Source organism: Zosterops lateralis (genome assembly GCF_965231275.1).
Source record: "Zosterops lateralis genome assembly, chromosome: 11".
NCBI lineage: Eukaryota > Metazoa > Chordata > Aves > Passeriformes > Zosteropidae > Zosterops > Zosterops lateralis.
Genome location: NC_139771.1, coordinates 15791579 through 15812755, shown reverse-complemented (window position 1 = coordinate 15812755; position 21177 = coordinate 15791579). Strand labels below are relative to the sequence as shown.

Genomic DNA, 21177 nt, shown 5'->3' with positions numbered 1-21177 from the left:
TATTTTTTCTTTCATGTGCAAAACCACCCCAAAACTGAAAAACGTTGAGCAGTACCAAATACTGTAACCCATACATAAGATGATAGTCCGGCCTCCAGACTGGCTCTTAGCAATTCCAGAAGCCTTTGTCCTCTGACTGGGTTGTGCAAACTACTGAATTGTTCCAACTTCAGTTGAAATCCCATTGAAATAGATAATTTGTGTGTGGGTGTGTGGTGAAAAGCAGAGCATTCCCAGCAGCTGGCCTCCACGTGTCTGAGCTGTTGGGATGGGCTGGCTGCATGGCTCCTGTGGTGCCCAGAGATAAGTCTTCCTTAGGACTCAACTTTGGATAGTTTTGACCCACCGTCTCTAAAACATGGGGCTGTGGAACAGGGCATGTTGTGTCTGGTATCCATTTAGGTAATTTTGGGGTATTTGTGGCCGCCTGAGCTCTCACCAGAACCAGTCCCAGGCTGTGGGGTGGGTTTGTAGCCACACATTGCATTCTGTGTGTGCTCAGTGAAGCAGAGTTTGCCATGTTTCATGGTCTTCCTGTGTTTCTTAGTTTCATAAAGACAAGGGAGTTGAGGAAAAAAATGTTCCTTTAAAAATTGCCTGTTAGAAACAGCAACATTTAGGGTGAAGTTCTGTCCCACGTGTTCTTCCGTCAACTCATCATAAATAGGGTTAACAACCTTACAGCTTCCCAAAAGTTTTACCACTCAGGACTGAACAGTTAACACAAATAATATGAAATAAGCTGAATTGTGGATTTAATTCATGGGTCACATCACTCACAACATAACACAGTGCCATGCAGCAGAAGTACAGCTCCTCATGTGCATGGAGAGTGCTGAAGTCATGCTACAAAACTTGCTTAATGATTTGCATTTTTTCCCCTATGTTACAAAATGTAGTTGAGCAGATGGATGCAGCCAGCTGTACATAGAGCTTTAGGGAGTACTGGGGAGAAAAGGGAGAGGGTTTTGTTAAGATAAATGTAATAATCTCTGTGATAATTAGTTTAATTTAGATCTCTGCATCTGACTCATTTTTGACTAACCTTGTATGAGGTCTTTCTTGCTTTGCTGATGGGTCTGTGAATTTAGTTTGATTACAATCCCTTTTTTTGTTCTTTTGGATTGCTCACTGATCACTGATATTTTTCATTAAGCAGTTGCTTTATTACATTGTTATTTAGAGGGAAGTAATTTTTGTTTTCTAATTAATTTAATTCCAGGCACATTTAGTAAGAAGCTACAATGAGCCCATTCAAGGGGTTTTAGGTCATATTGACATTGTTTACCAGATGTGCTCATTTGTTTTAAAACGTTGTTAACTCTGTGGTGACAACAGCCCTGTGTGATTGCTTGACTCTTCCATCATCTTCTCTAATCTGTATCTCCAAAACCTCCCAAAAATAGAAGATGCATTCCAGGTACTAGTGAGAGATGCCCGTAGATATCAAATCACAGGTAAATTATATTGCAATGTCAGTATAAACTATTACTATTTATTATTGAGTTTGAGGGCATAGCAGAGACAAGCCTTTTGGCTTCTCCTAACCAGGGATGTGAAGCCATTTATACAAGCACAGAAAGCTGGATAATGCCAAAAAGATGCAAACTGGGTGTTTAGTCCATGCTTGGCCCATTTACCTCTGAAAAAGTTGCACTGAGGCTGCAGGAGAGAAGGGGACAGCCAGGAGGATGAGTTTCCAAGCAAAGCATGGCATGAGGAGTGATGGGACATGTTAATGGAATCCTAAGGCCAGTGCTGTAGTTCACAGTTGTCACTATCCCAAATTCATGGCCTTGGGAAATGTTTTCACCAGAAGCTTTTTGGAAAAGCTCAGCATTTCCTTGCTAGTGGAGCTCCCAGGATTTGGGGGTTATTCAAGTACTTTGTGTTCATCACTGTTAAATGCTGTATCCATTCCATCATCTGAGCGTGAAAACTCCCCATTACACCTATCATTTGCTCATTTGGCCTGCTGTGCCAGGAGCTGGAGTTCTAAAATGAGACCCTAATTAGATGAATAAATAATATTTTCACAGGAAAATGTACAGGCGGGTTATTCCCCTGACTACAAGCTTGTCCCATGAAAAACTACCAACATTTGTTAACGTGTTCTGCAGTCACTTATTTTGGTAAGAAGTAAATTATTGCTTGTTCTGCAGCAAAGTCTGGCACAGAGCAGCGACACTGTAAGATTCATTGGCCTCTGAAGGACCCACCAAACAATACCCTTGATGTGTTTTCCATTATTTTTCAACTGTTTTCCATCTCTTTGGGGTTGGAACAGCTGACATTAATGACAAACTTTGAAGGAAAGATTAGTTCAGTGGTTCATACTTACTAAATTTTAACATTTAATCGTGTTGATGCAATAGACTGAATTCTGATACAATTCGACCCAGCAGCTCACCTGCATTTTCTGCTTTATTTTTTGAAGAGAACATTTAAAATGTTGTTAAATCTTATCTATCTCATGCTGGACTGTTAAGGGTGTCTGTGTGCATGGGGATGTGTTCTATGTATTGATTTAATAGGAAAGATCATCTCTTGGAAAGGGAGAGTAAACGTGTGTGCATGCATGTGGAAGGAGGGAGGGAGAGAGAGGAGAATATCTGTGTGTTTATCTCTGTGATAAATGATGCCTGTTAAAAATGTGACTTGCCATGAACATTATGAGTGTTTTCCTCTTTAAGGGTATTATACAAACACAGTCCCCGTCAGCAGAAATGAGGCTGCAGTCTTGATTGTTTAGTTCAAACAGTTTGATGTTTCATTGTCCCTCAATCAATCAGTGCCTGGAGGGGTATCAGGTATTGGCTGGGAATGCATCAGTGGCATGCAGAGCATAGATATTCCTCAAAAGCTTGAAAATATTTCATTTAAAGTACCCATTAGAGTATGCATCCCAGTCTGAAAGCAGCAGCAAAGTGAGCTCTGATTATAATTTTTAATTGTGGATCTTCCCTATTCAGTGCTAACATCTCCCAAATTACCTTAAAATAAGCATCTTCCTAGGCAGATTTGTAATTCACTTGCATGGCTTATTTTATTCTCTGTGCAAAAGTTAGATGAGGGCATGGGGTTTAGAATAAACAAAATGCATAAAGTAGAAAACGTAATGCGGCATAAATGCCACATAAATCACATCCTAAAGACAAAAGCAGATTTCAAACATCTGAATTACTGAGCACTTAATGTGGAGTGTAATCTGTGTTTAGGTTTATGTTTGTTTCTGGAGTGTCACACAGAGAAAAATACGGGGGGTTTCCTCTCTCTTCCAACAGCAGGGGGAAAAGGGAGGTCTTGACCCCAAAAAGAGCTTTTCCTGCATTGTAGGTAAATCCCCAGACAAGTGTCTCCTGTGCTGCTGGCAGCTGGGCTCTATGCACAAGTAGTTGATTGAAATCTCACTTGAGGTCTCTTGCTCATCACAGACTAAGAGGCTGCTTCAAAATGCAAAATTATCCTTGAAAACACCTTCCCTGGTGCCTTCCTTTGTTCCTTTACATCACCTGCAATCCGTATGAGCCCCCCTTCTCCAAGCTCCCCAGCATCCCCCCCGGGGGTCAGGGCACTGGTAGTGCTGTTCTCAAGCCACAGCTCTCTGAAATTGGACCTAACAGACAAAACCTTCAGGCTTCAAAGATTTACACTTAGGATGGACAGGAAGGAAAACGTGTGGTTTTTTCAGTAACATCCATAATTTTAGGAAGAAAAGCTTATTCTTCCTCATGCTTTTGTTTTCCTTTGCCCAGCCCACACCTCTCTGCTCAAGCCCGATGCACGTTTTCCTTTCAAAAAGAAAAAAAACCACAACCAATTTCTAGAGAAATACTTTTTAAAAAATCAACCTGTTTCCCCTGCGCCGCCGCGATTGGTCCGATGGAAATCGCCAAGCGGATCGCGTCAAAAGGAAAGAGCCTCGGCTTTAATTGCGAGCTAAGACTCCTGTAATCCAGGGGAGCGTTTGAGATTCTGCCCAGGCAGGCGCTGAGGGCTGTGGGTTTCTCTGGCAGCTCTGCAGCACAAGTCAGCATAGCTAATGCAGAGAGAGCTCTCCCCCCGCCGCCTCGTCCCCAGCTCTGGCTGGCTCTGCCTCTCGCCGGGCTTTGATTCGATATGAACAGACTGGTAACTCCGGCGCGAGAGCGAGAGCTGACATGACTCTGCAGATGGCTACCTTTGGATGATGCACCTAGGGTTTTTTGGTTTTTTTTCTTTAAGGGAAGGTAACGCTTAATGCTAATGTTTATTTTTCCCTTGTTGCCATTTTTCAGGACTGCCGGTCCCAAAGAAGAGCCCAAAGTCGGTAAGCACTTTTCAGCTACTATTTCTGTGTGTTTGTCTGCTTTGAAGGGAGAAAAAAGCATGAGTTTGGCTTGTTTGCTTTCTGGGTCTCGATTGTTTTAAGTTGTCTTTCTGTTGCAACCATGATTACCTTGCACGGCTCCTGCTGCATGGGGAGATGAGAGGGGGATGCAGCACGGATGGGGGGCTTGTTTGCAAATAAAGCCTCAGGTTTACAAATCCGCTTCCCTGACAGATGAGCTTCTGTGTCATTTAACTTACTAAAAAAAAAAAAAAAAAGCTATTGTTTCCTTTTTGGAAAGATGGGAGGCTCCACCTTCTTGCCAGATACCAATTCCTGTCGGATGCTCATAGGCACCAACCTTCTCCATTAACTCACTGAGTTTTCTTGAGAACCTTTGGCTGAATTATTAACAGAACGGGAAGGCATGCACCTTGTTGGGAGAGACAAAGCATGAACAGAGCATGATTGCAGTTCCCAGGGAATACAGTCAGCTGTCCGAGTGCCTGCTCTGGAGGCATTTCCATACTGAGCAGGATTGTCCTGCAGGTGTAAGATCCCTCATTTTTTAAGAAAGCAATAACAGAACAATATTTTCTTGTCCTCTCTGAACATATTTTCATGTAAAGCTGTTACCTGGAAACATCTCAGCATCTTAGCTAGCAGACAGAGGCTGTGATCTAAAGTATCATTAAAGCTCCATGAACGATATTATGGAAGAAATTAACGTGCTATTTGTATGCAACAAAAAGCAGTGTTTTATTTTTAAAGGGAATGAAATACCTAAAGCCTGAAAGTTTGCAGTTATCTGTTGAGAGTGGAGGAGAGACAAAATTCTCTGCCAGGAGCTTTGGGGAGGCAAAGCAAGCGAGGTATTTGCCGTGCTGTGAGATGGTGTGAAACTTCCCCAACAGTCCCTGGAGGTGCCAAAACCTGCAGCTGGGGCACAGCCCACCTCGCCACAAACCTGGGCAAGAGGTTTGGGAAAGCGGCTGAGCAGAAGCCTCTTCTTGCTTATAATACGAGCTCTCCGCTCATCCAAAAAGAAAGCCCTGAAATAATTAATGTGATTCTGATGGCTTAGGGCAGCGCTGATTAAAGTCATGTGAGCGCAGGCCCTGTACCATTGTCAGCTCGCATTAATGTCGGGAGGCAGAAGTGCGGGCTGTGCGCATCCCCTGCCCGCCCGCCGCTGTCACACGCGGGGGTTGTTGTTGCAGCCGCCGGTGAAGCAGAAGCCAAGTGTGTAAAATACAGACGTGCCTGGCACGTTCCTGTTCTCTGCCTCCACTTTCTCCCCTGCTCGGGGCAGGATTGGCTGCACGCGATCTGGGCTATGACTCCTGTCATTAAAGCAGCCCTAATCCCCTCCCTGAGCCTTGGTCTTTCCAGAGCGTGGATGCTCCTGCTTTGCCTCACCACACGCGTTTGGAATGGGGTGAAGCAGGATCCTGCACATCTCTGGCTGACAGCTATTGCACAGTGAAAATCTGAGCAGCATGTAAATCCATGTCAGGATAATCCCACCTTGGCGAACGAGGTGAAAGAGGCTGCTTACAAACAGTAGCTGTGCAACAACAGATTTCTCTCTGCTGTTTGCTCTGAGGAGCCTGTCAGCCCTGGGGAGAGCTGGCATTCCTTCGCTTGCCTCTCCCAACCCTTTTCAGTAATTTTTTCTATGGTCCTAGGTGGTGCTGTTGCCTCTTCAGCGCAGGATTCCCAAAAAAGCAGAGCCTCCTGTTGCCCTGGCTGTGCGCGGGGTCGTTGGCAGCGCAGGTAGCAGTGGTGGTGTTGTCACTGCAGCGTCGCCCTGCAGCTTCAATCAGCGGCCGCTCCTTGGAGGGCACAGCCAGCGGGGCAGAGCTGGTGCAGCTGCTCCTTCCTCCCCAGGCATCGCTGGCATGTGGGGATTGAGCACGGAAACCTGCAGCAAAGTGCCTCGGGGCATCGCTGTGCAGAGGAGGAAACTCCTCGGGCTCTCTGGGATAGATTTACAGCAGCCCCAGACAGAGCCTGTGTGGCCAAAGTGACAGTCAGAAGCAGGGAAGTGATGGTGTCTAACACTGTCCTCCCTTGGTTTGTTGAAGGGCTGCTGGAAGCAGGGAGTCCAGCCTGACCTTCTTGGCCATGAGGATTCCCACTCATGACAGGCAAGAGCCCTGCTGGCACAGTCCCTGTCTGGGATACCATCTCTGAACTCTGCCAGCGTGTTCCCTGGGGATGCCCTGGATCCCAGGGGCTCCCAGCTTGCTGCTGCCCTGGCAGCGATGGGGTGAATGCAGGAGCTGCCATCAGAGCCGTGTGCCAGGGGCTGTCTCCAGCACAGCACAGCTGTGGGGCTGGGGGGGATGTGCTGCCCATCTCCCCTGTGCCCTTTGCTCAGCAGGGACTGTTTTCCAGCATTCCTTGTATGATAAACAGGCTGCAGTTAGAGGACAGCACACATCGAGGCTGGGAGCAGTTGGCTTTGATCTTGGCTTGTGTTTGTTTTTTGTTTCTTCTGCTGCATCAGGGAAGTCACGACTCAGGTGTCCATCCTCATCTGCTTTGCTCAGGAGATGAGCCCTCTCTCGTTCCCTCCTATCCTTTCCCAAAGCTCAGACACATTCCCCACTTACTGCCAGTGGCTGCTTTTCCTTAAACAACTCCTATTTTCTGTTCTCAGCCCCCAGTCTTGCACTCCCCAGAGGCCAACCTCTAGCTGTTGTTACCTCCTGGCTGTGGTGAGGTGATAAAGCTGTGGAGAGGTTTGTTGGTGCTGGGGCTGTGACTGTGATGCAGCCTGGGAAGTTTTATTGCCTTCAGCTCAGTTTTGCTGGGCTGTATTTGTCAGTCTTTGTGTATCTTCTGACAAACTTTGCTCTTCTTGGATTTTAAGGAGAGTTTTTCAACCTTGGTGAAATAGCTGAATTAGTAAAAAACCCTTTCCAGCTGTACATGGGATTGGACATTTCCAAGTGCTTTATTCCTTTCCCCTCACCAAGGAAATGCTCTCAGCAGCTCTCTGTGCTGCTCCTTTTTTCTTTTTTTTTTTTTTTAATTTCCTATAGATTATTTTTTAGATGAAAATAGATAATATTTTGTATTGACCATCTAGACAGATACATTTTAAGCATGAAAATTCTTTACTGCAGCATTTTCCCCTGCAATTATTGTGGTATAGCATGGAGGAAAACTAACTTTTTTTTTCTTCTTTTTTTTTTTTTCCTTGTTGCTTGCATCAAAATACTCCACAAGGGGGCAAAGATTCCCACTTCCAGCTCAGTTTGCTGTCCTGCCAGGACCAGCTTCTCCAAAAACCTCTACAGCACAAAATCTGCAGCTAGATCATCGAAAGATGGGATCACTGCAGGGGGGATAAAGTGCTACACTCTTCCAAAAATCTGATTTTTTTTCTTCTGGATTTAAATAAGTGCATTGTCAGCATAGCTGACTGGTGACCAAAAATGCAATTCCTATGCACAGCTAGTCCCAGGCAAGAGATTTGCCACATTTTTTGGGTGGATAAGCAGCACCAGGGGCTCTCCCAATGTCCTGTTTTTGTCAGGAAGAGAAATTGATTCTGCAGCGAGTCTGTACAAGACATCCCTCCTCATTCAGAGCCCAGAGGCTTGGGTAGGAAATGAGAAGCTCCAGCTTCCCATGTGTATTATTTTGTCATGGCTGTAAAACAGTATCAGGGTGATTATTTTATCCCACCCACCTGTATTTAAGTGTGCAGCCTGCCTGAATGGACTCAAGGTAGTCACCGTAGCCTTGATTTCTAGCCACTTTTGGCAAAGGTCTTTCTGGTGAGCCACTGATGCTTATGAGCAGCTCTGGGGCAGATCTCTCAAGAATCAGGGGTGCTCTTACTGGCTCAGGTAGTTCAGTGCCCCAAGCTCTTTGTAGCTCCTGGCTGAGGTCAATGCAGTTCAGCTGATCTGCTTTACTCAATGCTGAAAACCATGATCAGCACCTCAGGGTGAGGTCAGAACCTCCTGCTCTGTCCCCAGCCAGACCCTGTGCTCATCTGCTGCTCTCCTGCCCGTGTGTGAACTGAGCAAGCTGGACAATAATATTCAGACCCAGGAGGATTGGTCCTAAAGCTGGGCACAAGGCAGGAGATGGACAAGTCATCCTTGTGCTGGCATTTGGTCAGCTTGTCCCTCTTGGGAAAGCTCTTGTGTACCAAGACACAAACTTCATGTGAGCAGGGACCAGGATGGTCAGACCCCTGCAATTCCTCATGACGTGCTGAGGCTGCTGCAACATATGGAAAGAAGTTTGGCCCTCAAACCCTTTTTAGCCTCCTTTGGTGATCTGAAAGTCAATAAATATTGTCTTGAATTAATTTAATTACATGCATTCCTTATTGCCATGGTTACATTCCCCCTTGTTCTGGTCCCCTCTCAACCTTTTAAACAGAGATATTTTTTAAAAGACTTATTTTTTGTAAAACCATCAGTCCCACTAAAGAGGTTATCACCTATTTCTTGAAAAATACCTATTTTTGCAATTGCAACACTGGTTTAATTAGAGGTAGTTTTGCTTGAGGTATGCTTCCTCAACACTTCCATTTGCAATCCAAATACAAAACAGAATTCACAGTTTGTTCAAAATTTAAATATTTTTCTATCACAAAGTGAGAGCACTTTTTGAGGTTCAGTCTTTGTTTCTTTTTAAATCAGAAAGCTTTCAGAGAGTTATTATTTTCCTTAAGGGCTGAATAAAGCTTCACATTTTAGTCCCTACCCTCCACATTCTGTAACCAGCTATTTCCAGAGAGATTTGCCTGAAGTTTCACAGGATGCTTGTAGTTATTTTAGTAGTTTGGCCAAACAAACCAATCCAGATGGCTGGACTGAGAGATGTATTTTTTTTTTTTTTTTTTTAGTTTTTATTTTTTTAAGTTGATTATCCCCAGCACAGCTATTTCAAAATGGCTTCATTAAAAATTGAAGGTCTGTATGTGAATTAGCTTCATTTACCACTTAAAAAGCTAAAAATGTTGGAAATTGGTTCAGATATTTGTATTTGAAAGTCTGCAGATGAGTAATCACAGCAGGTAAGCTTTGTTCAAAATTGCTTTAAAGGACAAAGGCAATTTCACATTTTAGTCAATCGAGATACCCTTTAAAAAGATGCTGCTGGTGGATCAACAACTCGAATGCAAGGCTGAGAGGTCAACATTATTTGAGCTGTTGAAGCTGGTATTTTTTTCTCATCGTAAACCTGAAGAATGTGCAACCTCACAAGAATTTCACCAGGGTTTTTGAGCTTTTCGAGACTTTAAAAGAGGGCACTTTGCATGGTTACTTTCTCCTCTGTAATTAATTCAGCTGTTCTGTGATGGAGTGTTGGCTACTTGGGGTCTCATTCAGAGTGAGCCAAGGGGTGTCCACACCTGTGGCCAGTGAGCCCCCCATGCTGATCTGTGTCTGCTGCTGGCTTCTCTCCCTACCCCACCTTGGGTTCCTAGAGAGAACTACCTGAACATGCAGATTTCTTTTGCAGTTTTTTCAGATACCCTCTGCCAGCCAGGATGCTTAACTCTCTGCCTGAGGTTTATTGGTGAGAGTGGCTGACCCCTTTTAGCTGGGAAACAGTGGATGTTGGAAAAACAACCTGTGGGATGCTGTTTTTCTGGCCATGCTGTGTGTCACAGCAGCCCTGGGAACACAGTCCCCTATTCCAGAGCAGGTGGGAGATTGCACTCAACCTTGGTGGCAATCCAAGGTTCATCTCAAAAGAGCATTAAAAAGCATTTGCTGCACAGTGTGGGGAGCTCTTGTTGGGGATTTTGCTGCATATTGAGCAGTACAAATCCTGGCAATGCAAATGCGACTTGTGCTTCATTTGAGCACACAGTTGTGAATTTGAGTTAAGAACTGTATACCCTACTTAGCTAAATAATAAGCAGTCAAAACTCTTGACACACTGCTTTGGAATAAGCCCTGAGTTTAGATGGATGCGTGTTTTTTCTGTTTTAATATACTTAATTAAAACAAATCAAACTTCAAATAGACATTTTCATATTTGTTAAAGTCTGCAGAAGTCCCTTGGATGCTCTGGGGAGCAGAGCCATTAGAAGGATACTCTTTTGTCCACACACTTGTAACATGGGGAGTTTCAAGAGCTGCAAAGAAAAAGTAATATAGCATAGTAAGGGCTGTGCTTGAATCTGTTTCAGAGGGACAGTCTGAGTTTTCACTGTGAAATCTGGTAGTTCTTCCATTTTCATTCAGGCTTAAGTTAGACCCAGATGTTGTCTGAATAGAAGGTTGTTGTGATTTTCTGCCTTAACTCAGGAAAAAAATAAGTGGGTTGAAACTAGTAACCTATAATGAGATTTAGATTCATCTTATGTGCGTGATGGAAAAATGCTCTTTTTTTAAATGATAAATCACTTTGTTTTGTGTATCCCTTTCTGTCAGTCTGCCTATCAGTATCTGTCACCGGGGAATTTAACTGTACCCAGCCTTAACTGTGTAGCAGCAAAACTGCGGCTTAATATATTTACTTGCACGCACGCAGAAAAAGCCTGATCAAAGAAGGGAGAAAAAATTGATAGAAAACACCCACTCAGCGACCAATAACCGTCTGTTCTCTCTCTCCCTTTCCACTCGCTCCCCTTCCTTTACAGCAACCACTTGAAAGGAAAGACAGCCAAAACAGTTCCCAGCAGAGCGTGTCGAGCCACCGCAGCGGGCACACCGCGTCCCCCGCGCACAGCGCCCAGGTGCTGCCCGACTACGCCGCCCCGGAGGCGCCGCCCGCCGACCAGCCGGACACTTCTGGGCAGAAAAAGCCAGATCCATTCAAAATCTGGGCCCAGTCCAGGAGCATGTATGAAAGCCGACGTGAGTATGAAGCAGGTGTAGTTGCTAAGGCTACGGCCGCGGCAGCTGCTCGCTGTGTGGTTTTTTTTTTTTTGCGAAGAAGTGGAATCTTGTGGGTTTCTGCTGGAGATGGTGTGGCTTCCGCCAGTTGGTTTGGTGTCTGTCGGTGAGAGCCACTTGGTAGAGCTGCAGTTTGCTCTGTTGTGAGGATTGGATTTGGATCATCTCTAGGAAAGGGCACTTTTAGACCAAAGCTCAATGTGAAAAATCCCTTTAAAATTAAAGGCCATCTTTTCGCCCGTATTTTTATTGTGCTTTTAAATTGGGCTGGAGGAGAATTTTCAAGTTTGTTATCCAGGTCCTAAACTCTTTTCTGAGGTTAAGGCTCATTATCTGATATGCATAGGAATTTCAGTCAGGAGGGGAAGTATTTAGTTTGCTGAAATTCATATCAGATGGTTTTCAGCCTCACTCTGGGGAGAAGAAAATCCAGCTGAGCCATTTTACTTTGACCAGAGTGGACACTTTAACAATACAGATATTAAATGCATATTTTAAGTGGCTTTTATGGCAATTAATAATCTGCACACTTGGCTAATAATTCAGCAGGGTTTTGACTCTGTTCCAAGACTATAAATGTGGTTTCAATCAGTTTCTTCTCAGGAAACAAAATAAACACATGGGCTTTGCTTTAATTGCACTGCTGAAGATGATCAAATCTGTAAAAGCTTCTTAAAGAGTTACAGTATTAGGTTCATTTTGAAAGGCAGTAGTTACTTTAGTTACAGAAAAGGGAGTTTCAAAGTCGTAATGCCCTAAGAGTATCACCTGCAGTTTGATTTTATTGTGCTAACTGGAAATTGGTAAAACCAGTAAGAAATTAGCCTTTACCTCAGAATGAAAAATGGTAGGACTTTTTTTTTTACTGGCCAAATGAATCACTTTGAAGTCTTATATCCTGGAAAAATTAAATCATGAGTCACAGTTTCTTGGCTGAAGATGCATCTCTTTGGATTGAATGTCTCAGCAATGCAGTTTTGTAGGTGTCTCCGCTTTTGTGCACTGCCTCCCTTCCCATCCTTTCCTAGAGATTAGGTTGTACTGACCCTGCAGGCTCTCGGGCCAGGTCATGTTGATCTGCAGAGTGCAATGACAGAACTTGTACGTGCAGCTCATTGAAATAGGAAAAAGAGCTGAGGGACAGCAGCTCCTGAGCCCTGCAGAGCTGTGGGCAGAGCTCCTCCTTCTCCTGCCTGGGTGGACAAGTGTCCATGGCACTGGCCTTCCTGCTGCCCAGCCCGCGTGGTTCCTTCCATTGGCACTGTGCTGCCATTGCCTCTGACCCCCTGCAGCTACTTAGCTCATTTCTAATTTACTGTTTAACTCTTACTAATTAGTCATTAGTATCAGCTTAGCAGCCTTAACTCCTGCCTGTCTTTCCTGATAAAACCCAAGACTGAGCTGGAGAAACCCTGAAGGCAGTCACCCTTCTGTGTCACCTCCAGTACCATATGCTAAGTCCTCTCTCTTTCCTCCATGGCTGCAGTTATCCTGCAGAGGTCTTGTCCTTGCCTGGGACTACAGCCCTTCCAGAGGCCTTTTCACAGTCTCTTGACATGCTGGTTTCCCACACCCCATCTTCTCCTGTGCCACAATCCTCACTGCTTGGGCCTGCTGCTAGGCTGGGATCTGCTACACCCCTTCAGCTTCCCTGTCTCACCTTTCCATGGTCCAGCATCTCTGCAGTGGGGCTGATCCTCTTCTGCTGCTTCAGTCCTTGTCTCCTGCCTCTTCTACCAGATAAGACTTGTTAGAACCTTGGTGCTTTTCTATGAACTTTTCATCCCATTGCTGTTCCCTTCCAGGAAAGTGTTTTCTGAGATTTCTTGGTTTCGTAAATAGGTTTTTTTTGGAGAATGGTGGAAGTGTGATATGGTCATATCTCATTTTAAACCATTAGAAGTGTCCAAGAGTCTGTGAATTTCCAACCCCAAGCTGGAGTGGAACACATTCCCTGGGGATCAACCTGCACTCTTAGCTAGTGACATGGCTTTGCTGTGGGTAATGAAATGTGTGAAAAATTGAGTTGGATGTGCTCTGTCTACTTTTGTGGTCTGATCCCAAAGCATGACTGGTGGTTTTACTTCGAGGTCAGTGGTCAGCTCCTCCTTTCCCTCACCAAGCCCTTATTTATCACCAGTCTTACAAGTAAAGTCTGTGGTTCAGAGCTGAAACCTGGCTCTGCTGCCCTGGGGGCTTGGGGTGAAGCCCTGTGTTTCTTTCCCTTTGTCGTGGACCTGAATCATCCCTTTGAAACTCATTCCCAGTGTTTCCCAAACCTGGCTCTTGGGTCATTTGTAGGGAACTCTGCTGACACTGAGCGTCAGAGTGTGTGATGGGAGGAACCATTCCCTGAGGATTCCAGATTTGCTGTCTGTCAGCTCCACCCATGCTGTTCTTCATGTTTTTACCCAGCTGCAGTTGGGTTTAACTCCAGTGCCACCTTTGGCTGGCAGGGAAACAGTCGTGTCTTTTCTTTCCCCTTTACTTGGACATCCATTCCCTCAGGCTTTGGGACTCATCTCCAATGACATCTCCAGTAGCTTTGGGTGCTGGATGTGACTCTCTCTGCAACCTTCTGGTGGAGGTGTGAGAAGAACCAAGTGAATATCTTAGGCACAGCAGGAGGATGTCACCCTAGTGCCAGTGCAGAAGGGTGGGTGACACCTCCAGTGACCAGGGAATTTGGTGGGTTCTGGAAGGTTCCACTACCTGAGGAGCCTCAGCACAGTTCTTCTGCCACTCTGGCCAGGACTTGCCCTCTGTTTATTGCTGGCCTTAAATTTTAAAAAGCCTGAAAAGGGTTCTAAAATGTTCTTTTGAGAGACAGGGTTTTGAATCCTCAACAAGTGGACTGAGAAGCAGCAACAAGCCTTTGTGTTGAAGTATATGATGAATTTTAAAAGGACAGGATTTTAGAGCATTAGATCATCTTAAGTGTTTTATTTTGTCCCATTTTTGAAATGGTTGAGTGTAAAGAGAGCATAGTGCAATTTTTCAGGTACAGTTGACACAAGAAGATGAATTCATTAGCTCCAGCCCAGACAGATTTCTTTTTCATCTAAAAATCATATTGTAAAGAGGTTTTATTCAATATATGAATTCCTCTTCTCCAAGATATTTCTAAGAAGTACTGAATCTGTAATGAATACCTGCTGCCTTTTTCTCTGGGAATGCATCCCACTGTTACTTACATTAATAATAAGAATGTAGACACAGAAAGCAAAGGCAACATTTTAATTTTTCAGAACTTGTAAAATTCGTTCTTCTTTTTAAGTTGTCTTTGGATCAGTATTTCATTAAAAAAGACTGTATTTGCCTTGTGTGACCTGTCTCACTGAAGTCATTGGTAGAGCACAATTAGGTTGAAAAGCGCCAGCTTACCCATAATTGGGTAAAAGCATGTGTTTCTATGATTTACCCAATGCATCTTAATATCAGAAAGTGCTCCAGTTCTGCGGGGGAGAGCCACAGACGTTGCTTGTTTAGGGAAAGAAAAAAAAAAGAAATAAAAATTAAGCTAGAATTAATAATGCAAAGCTAAGCAAAGGCTCAATCACTGTTTCTGGACTCTGGCTGAGGGAAAGCAGATTAGAACTGCAACTTTACTCCACAAATGCAGGTTAAAGTTCCTTCATGTGGAGCTCCCCGGGGTGAGGGGATCAGCCCTGCAAGGTGCTGAGTGCTTGGGCTCGGGTCCAAGGGAGCTTATTTCCAAGCTGTAAACCCAAAGGTATGCTTTAAGGCTGAGGCTGAGCTCAGGGGCTGTGCTGCAATCTGGCCCAGAGTCACCAGCCTTTGCTGGATTAAGACGTTTGAGAAGAGCCGGCTTTGTGCGAATGTGAAAACAGAGCATTTGGTGGTGGTAACAAATGCACTCTTTGCTGGTGCTGAGCTTTAGCTGCCTGAGCTCCTCGTTATGGGTAACTCATTGCTGCTCGTGGGAGTTGTGTACATGAATCAGAGAGAAGGACAAACCCTTAAGGTTTGAAAGCTGAAGTAGTTCCAAGATCTAGGAATGACACACTTAAAGAGCACTCAGAGGGAGAAACAGCAATTGACTGGCTTAGCAGAGAGCCACAATTTAGAAACCTCACACTGTTTTATTGAAATATATTTTTATAATATGCTTTTTACTTTTCAATGTATTATTAAACTTCCTTAAAGATTAACACAATCTGTTGTCAAATTTTTCTCATGTGGCCTGATTGCTTTGCAAAATACCGTATCCTACATATGGCCATCTGTCAAAACAGCAGTGACAAAATGAATTAATCTGAATTGCAGATGTGTTAATGAATCCCTTTGAAGGGCTTAAGCATTTAATTAAAAGTAAAGTAGAACACGATAGAGAATTTTTAAAGCTTTTAAAATATTCAGATTTATCATTAATATTTGAATTTTATTTTCAGGCACACAATTTGTTTGGGAGACTCTTTCTGTCCCCAAATCTAATTAAAATAATACAAACAAGTCTTGACCCCAGCGTGTTCACTCATCGGCAGTTACATAGAACTAAAAATATTTGCACAATAACACAAACATAGGTTGCTTCTCCCTTAAAATAGAAAAGAAGGGAAGAATTCTCTCCTGAAATTGCAGCCACCTTCTAATCAGACTGAGTTGAAAGATGATTTTTAGTAAAAGCCCTTTGGTAGCGTTATGTCCTTTTATTATATTAATATTAGACAAACAGTTGCAGTGATACTGTTGGGCACACAGATGTATCCATGCCCTTGGAGAATGTGCTGCCAAAAGGGACCATGGTATTCCCAGCACCTTGTGTGAGCTTTTTCGTCTTGTCAAGAGCTCCTGCTGAAATTATCTTTCTAAAGCTTTCCATGCCGCCACAAAGGGTTGGTTAAAGGGAAAAGACAAAAAAACCCCCTTGAATTCTCCTGCAGTGGGGTAGTTTAGAAAATGGATTTCTTGCAAATATGGAACCTTATGAGATCTGTGGCTAAAATGCAGGACTTTTCAACTCTGAAACTCTCCTTCAGCTTCAGTGAGACTGTTCACTCCCAAATTCAGACTCGTCCTCATATACTTTGCTGACTCTGGGTCTTAAACATTTTGTGCTTTGCCAAGCTATGAGTCACTGAAAGTGCTTGCTGCCTCAAATGAGCCAGTGACTAAAGCAAACTCACACTGATGATTCTTGAATCCATCTTATGTTGAAACTGATGTCACATTAGGCAGATTTTTATTTTATATAACATGCTAAAGTTTGCATAGTAAAGTTTGATTTAAGTGATCTATAGTTAAGAACTGTGTTCATTGTTCATCACCACATATTTAAAATTTCTTTTAACATTAGGCAAAGATATTTCCATTTGGAAAACTAACTCATGTCATGAAGTTGAAAGTTTGTGTTTTTTTGTAGAAAAGTGTACTTAAGGTGTTCTCAAAGAAATTTTTCCTCTAAGGAGAAAAAAGGTTTTTCAATTACACCTGCATGCATTGCATAAATGTGTAAATTCATATGTGTGTGTATTTTATATCCACATGTGCACAGACATGTGCAGAGAGATGTGAAACTTAGTATGTCATAATTCATAGTAGCTATAACTTTAACAGATTGTGCATGCAAGCCTAACATGACCCATAAAGTCACAATTAATTAAATGAACTAACAAGAAAGCAGATACATTAAGCTTTGCAAAATTGTAAAATTAATATTACAGCTATGTCACCTTCACCTGCAACTGGACTGAGCAAGGGTGAGAGAGAGAGAGAAATCAATTCCACGAGTTTTGGAGAATGTAAGACTGTGCCCAGAATGTATCTGTGTCTTGTGATGTCTTGTTCTGGTGTCATTGCTGCTCTGTGGCGGGGGGCTCTTCATCACCACGGGGGTCTGGCAGGGCCATAAGCCAGGTTTAGCCACCAAGGGGCAAGGTCTGGCTTTGCTGTCCTGGCTGGATGGCATAGGTGGCCAGGGGAGGGTGTATCATGTTCCTGTTTCCTTCATGAGTTTGCCACATGAGTGGGCCTGCATCACCCACCTTTCCTGCCATTCATGGAACTCTTCTTACCACTTTTGCACTGCTCTCCAAATGGTCTGGTTTAATATGGGACAGGCTGTTAAATTTTATCCGTTTGGGCTATGTATGTGCTTTATCAGAGTCAGACATGCTTGAGATCAGTCAAGGTGCAGGGCTGCAATGAATGACTCTTAGAGGCCATTTTTAATTCATTTTCTACAAAATTTCAGCAGCACCATGTTCCTTTTGAGTAAGGAACGTGGCTCCTCTGAAGTGCAACTGAATAATGGGAGAACCTAAAATAATTCTGCAGTATGGAGCCTCAGAGAATCTCAACTCTGAAGCTCAGAGGTGGATGGATGTTCTGGGCTGTGCAGGTGAATCACTGCCCTGCAAGGCTGCTGCAAAAAGTGGTAAAAGGAGCTTTGAACTCATTCTGTGTAAAGGTGTGTTGTCTGTATGTCTGTTGTATCTGTGTTCCACCTCACCAAAATCCTTCCAGTGGGAAGAGCGCTATGTGAAAGAACTGGCTTCTTTGGGGGAAGACTTGTGGTTTTTTCCTGCTTTGGTCTGACACGGCTGTTCCCTCCAGCGGCGTTAATTGTGTGGCTGGGACCCAAACCAGGGCCAGACGGCCTCACTCAGTGACACTGGAGGGGTGACAAATGGGAAGGTGTTGAGAGATGCCGAGGACATGGGCCCACACCGGAGCTCTCTGCAGAAGCCACTTTACCTCTGACAGATCCAACACACACTATTAATTGTTTGGGGCCAGCCTTTGCCAAAATAGCCTGTGAAGGGCTGAGAGACACTCCTGACTGTGTCTGCTTGTTGCACTCCCCTTGCTGAAGGCAGTGACAAACAGCAATTAATTCATTGTCTGAATTCTATTGTGCTGCACGTCTGTGCATGGCGAGCTGCCTTCAGCCAGAGGAGATGAGCCACACAGGCACCCAGCATGTTCATCACCCGAGCACTCTGTAATTGTGTCTGGACAAAAATCAGCCTCTAATTCAGTGAGGGCATGGGTGTTAAGCTTAGCTTATAATTGCAGGTAATTAAAATGTAAAAATATTATCTGTAATGCCAGCTTAAATGAGAATGTCGAAGCAGACATCCGTACCTTACCATTCACCTATTTGTTTAATTATTGGTATTCCCAGTTCTTCAATTCATGTTATATTTTAACTCATTGAAGAGAGACCCTCAGAGGTAACCAAAAGTCTTTAACAGTGACAAGCACCAGAGCAGACCCAAATTTTTGCACAATAAGCACAGACAGTGTGAAATCCAATTAGGGCCCAATCTGACATTCACTGATGCCAGTGGAAAACAACATGTTCATAGACACAGAAAGCTAGATGATGTTTCATTAAACTGCATCCTGTGTCTGAATAGGCACTTACTTAAATTGGATTCCTGAATTACATACTTTGATTTCTTTGCTGAAGTTATAGGCAGCTGCCTGGTAAAGCAACAGCTTTTTATTATCATTAATTATAAATTTTGGGAGGGGACCATTACAAAATTAGTCAATGTTACAGATACTATCCAATAAATATTAAATGAACCTGGAGTTGTCTTCTGATAATGTTAGCAATTAGTTATACATTTTTAAGAAAGGGATGAAAGCAAGCATGAGTAAGTTAATATAAAACATTACTGCTCAACAGCGCTTCAAGGTTAGTACTTCACTGTATGTAATATTCATTGTAAAAACCTTGCTGGTGTTCCATACTAATGAGTAGGTGAGGTTGGGCTTTTTAATGTTTCCAGCTGGTTTTATCTCTTCAGTGCTTTTGCAGAGCCTGCACACGAGCAAGTGAGAGTCAGGAGAGCTGCATTGTTTTGAGTGGAGCCCTTTTGATTTACACCAACTGGGGATCTGTCCCATAGTTATTTAAAGCAGAGTTGGTAGACAGATAGCAAACTATGCTTGGGAAAGTTAATTAAAACAGTAGAAGTCATAACAAGTGGCTCTTCTGTCTCCCATGAAAGAGGAGGCAGCTGTATTGTTTCTGGCAGAGTAATTCTCTGCTGTACACATTTATTTATTGATGGTTTGGAAGAGGCTCTTGCACTGGGTAATGATGCTAATATTGACAGAAGGAAATATTACAGTGATAAATAAAGGGCAAGTCACAATTTGATACCTAGAAAGTAGAAACCACTGCATAACATTAAATAGTGATTTAAATAATAATCCTTTAGTATTTAAAGCTATAAATGTTGATAGTTATGTCTCTGTTTTTATGTAAAAATGAGGTGGTCTCCAACCCTACCTCATTTAAAGCTTAAAATTGCATAGCACATCCTTTTATGTACATCTGAGTAGTCCTGATTTGGGTAAAAAGGTGTGGTATTTTGATTAAAAATGATGGTTTTTCTTCTTTCCCTTCAGTTCCAGATTATCAAGAGCAGGATATCTTTCTATGGAGAAAGGAAACTGGGTTTGGATTTAGGATTCTAGGTGGAAATGAGCCTGGAGAACCTGTGAGTATCATGTTTTAGTTTGTGACATCTTTCAGAAACACAGCAGTAGAATGTACAGATATGCAGAACTGTGCTGTAGCATCACTGCTAAAATAGTTAGTGGACTATATATATCCTGCATCTCCCCACCCTCCTCCAAAATAACACTGTAACTGAAATGGGTTTGGCTTCTCCTTTAATGGTCAACCAAAGGAAAGCACATAGGTCCTTGGTGACTGATGTCCTGGTCATGTTTGCAAGTCTTTTGATCTTAGAATGCCACATTCTCAGATGTTAGAATGCTCAGTTCTCTCCTTGAATTCAGTTAAATTCTTTACCATAAATCCAGTGCCTGTGGGAGGATTCATCCTTTCCTGTGCTGCACAGGTCACAGCTAGATAGTGGCAGCATGAATTTCCATGGTTTTCCCTGCCAAAATTATTTTGCTCATTTATGGGGAGACCATGAATTCATCTTATGTTAGAATAACTCCACAGAACTCACTGAAGATAAACCACAACTGAGTTGGTGGACAAGCATGTGGTGCAGAGCTTGTAAACCCTGCAGGCAACTGAAAGGATAACTCAATCTCAGCTTCCCTCAGAGACAAGACCCTCGGTGCTTTTAACCATCTTCCTTTCTGGTCACTGTCTAGTTGAACACTTTTCCCAAGGCTGCCTGTCCTTAGAGTGAATGAGGCTGCCAAAAGAAACAAGATGTCAATTTATTACAGTTTCACAATGTGCTGTATTCACATTCACAGGAGCAACTTTCCTGACCACCAGACATTAGTCAACAACTTCATGTCCCTACTAAATGATGTCTAACTACGAGTGCCCTTTGCTCCCTGTTGAGCTGGTTCTCATTCACCTCTCTCCTCCTGTGCCAATTCCTCAGATTTACATCGGTCACATTGTACCGCTGGGTGCTGCTGACGCAGACGGCCGCCTGCGGTCGGGCGATGAGCTGATCTGTGTGGATGGGACACCTGTGGTGGGGAAATCACACCAGCTCGTGGTCCAGCTTATGCAACAGGCAGCCAAACAAGGCCACGTCAACCTGACCGTCAGGCGCAAAGTGGTTTACACAGGTAGGCTGCAGTGTCACCCCGCAGGGGTAAGATTTTCTTGCCAGGATCCCCATCTGTTCAGCAAATGGCCTAAGGAAAAGAAAAATCTTCCTCTAGTGCTGGGAAAACTCAAGGGGCGTATTGTTATCTTTCCTCTTTTGCCTGTTTTTAGTCTTTTTTGTTCCTGATCAAATAAGTTTCATGGGGGTTTTTTTCCAGTCAAGACTCTCTTGGTTGGCTTTCCCAGTCTTCATAAGGTTTCTGATAAAATGGGAAACTGTTCACTTGCAACATGCAACTTTTAGTTTCACTTATGCAGCAAACAGACACTGTGACCAACTGCTTGTGTTTTCTTTATACTTCCCAAAATAAATGTGCCCTTAAACTGGGAGTGAGGGAAAAGATGAGGAAGAGAAGGGGAAAGCAAGGGCAGAGAGCTAGTGAGGGCTCTGACGTGTGGTG

The 21177-nt window shown here is 43.5% G+C and overlaps 1 protein-coding gene across 7 annotated transcripts in view; it reads left to right on the top strand.

Moving 5' to 3' along the window:
• MAGI1 (membrane associated guanylate kinase, WW and PDZ domain containing 1) overlaps window positions 1–21177 on the top strand; it is a 337339-nt gene that overhangs the window by 295703 nt on the left and 20459 nt on the right. For all 7 annotated transcript variants that reach the window (XM_083869438.1, XM_083869440.1, XM_083869439.1 and 4 more), the window contains 4 exons: window positions 4278–4309; window positions 10935–11151; window positions 19576–19667; window positions 20544–20736. In XM_083869438.1, the coding sequence (XP_083725564.1) occupies window positions 4278–4309; window positions 10935–11151; window positions 19576–19667; window positions 20544–20736 (534 nt within the window). The remainder of the gene's footprint in view (window positions 1–4277; window positions 4310–10934; window positions 11152–19575; window positions 19668–20543; window positions 20737–21177) is intronic.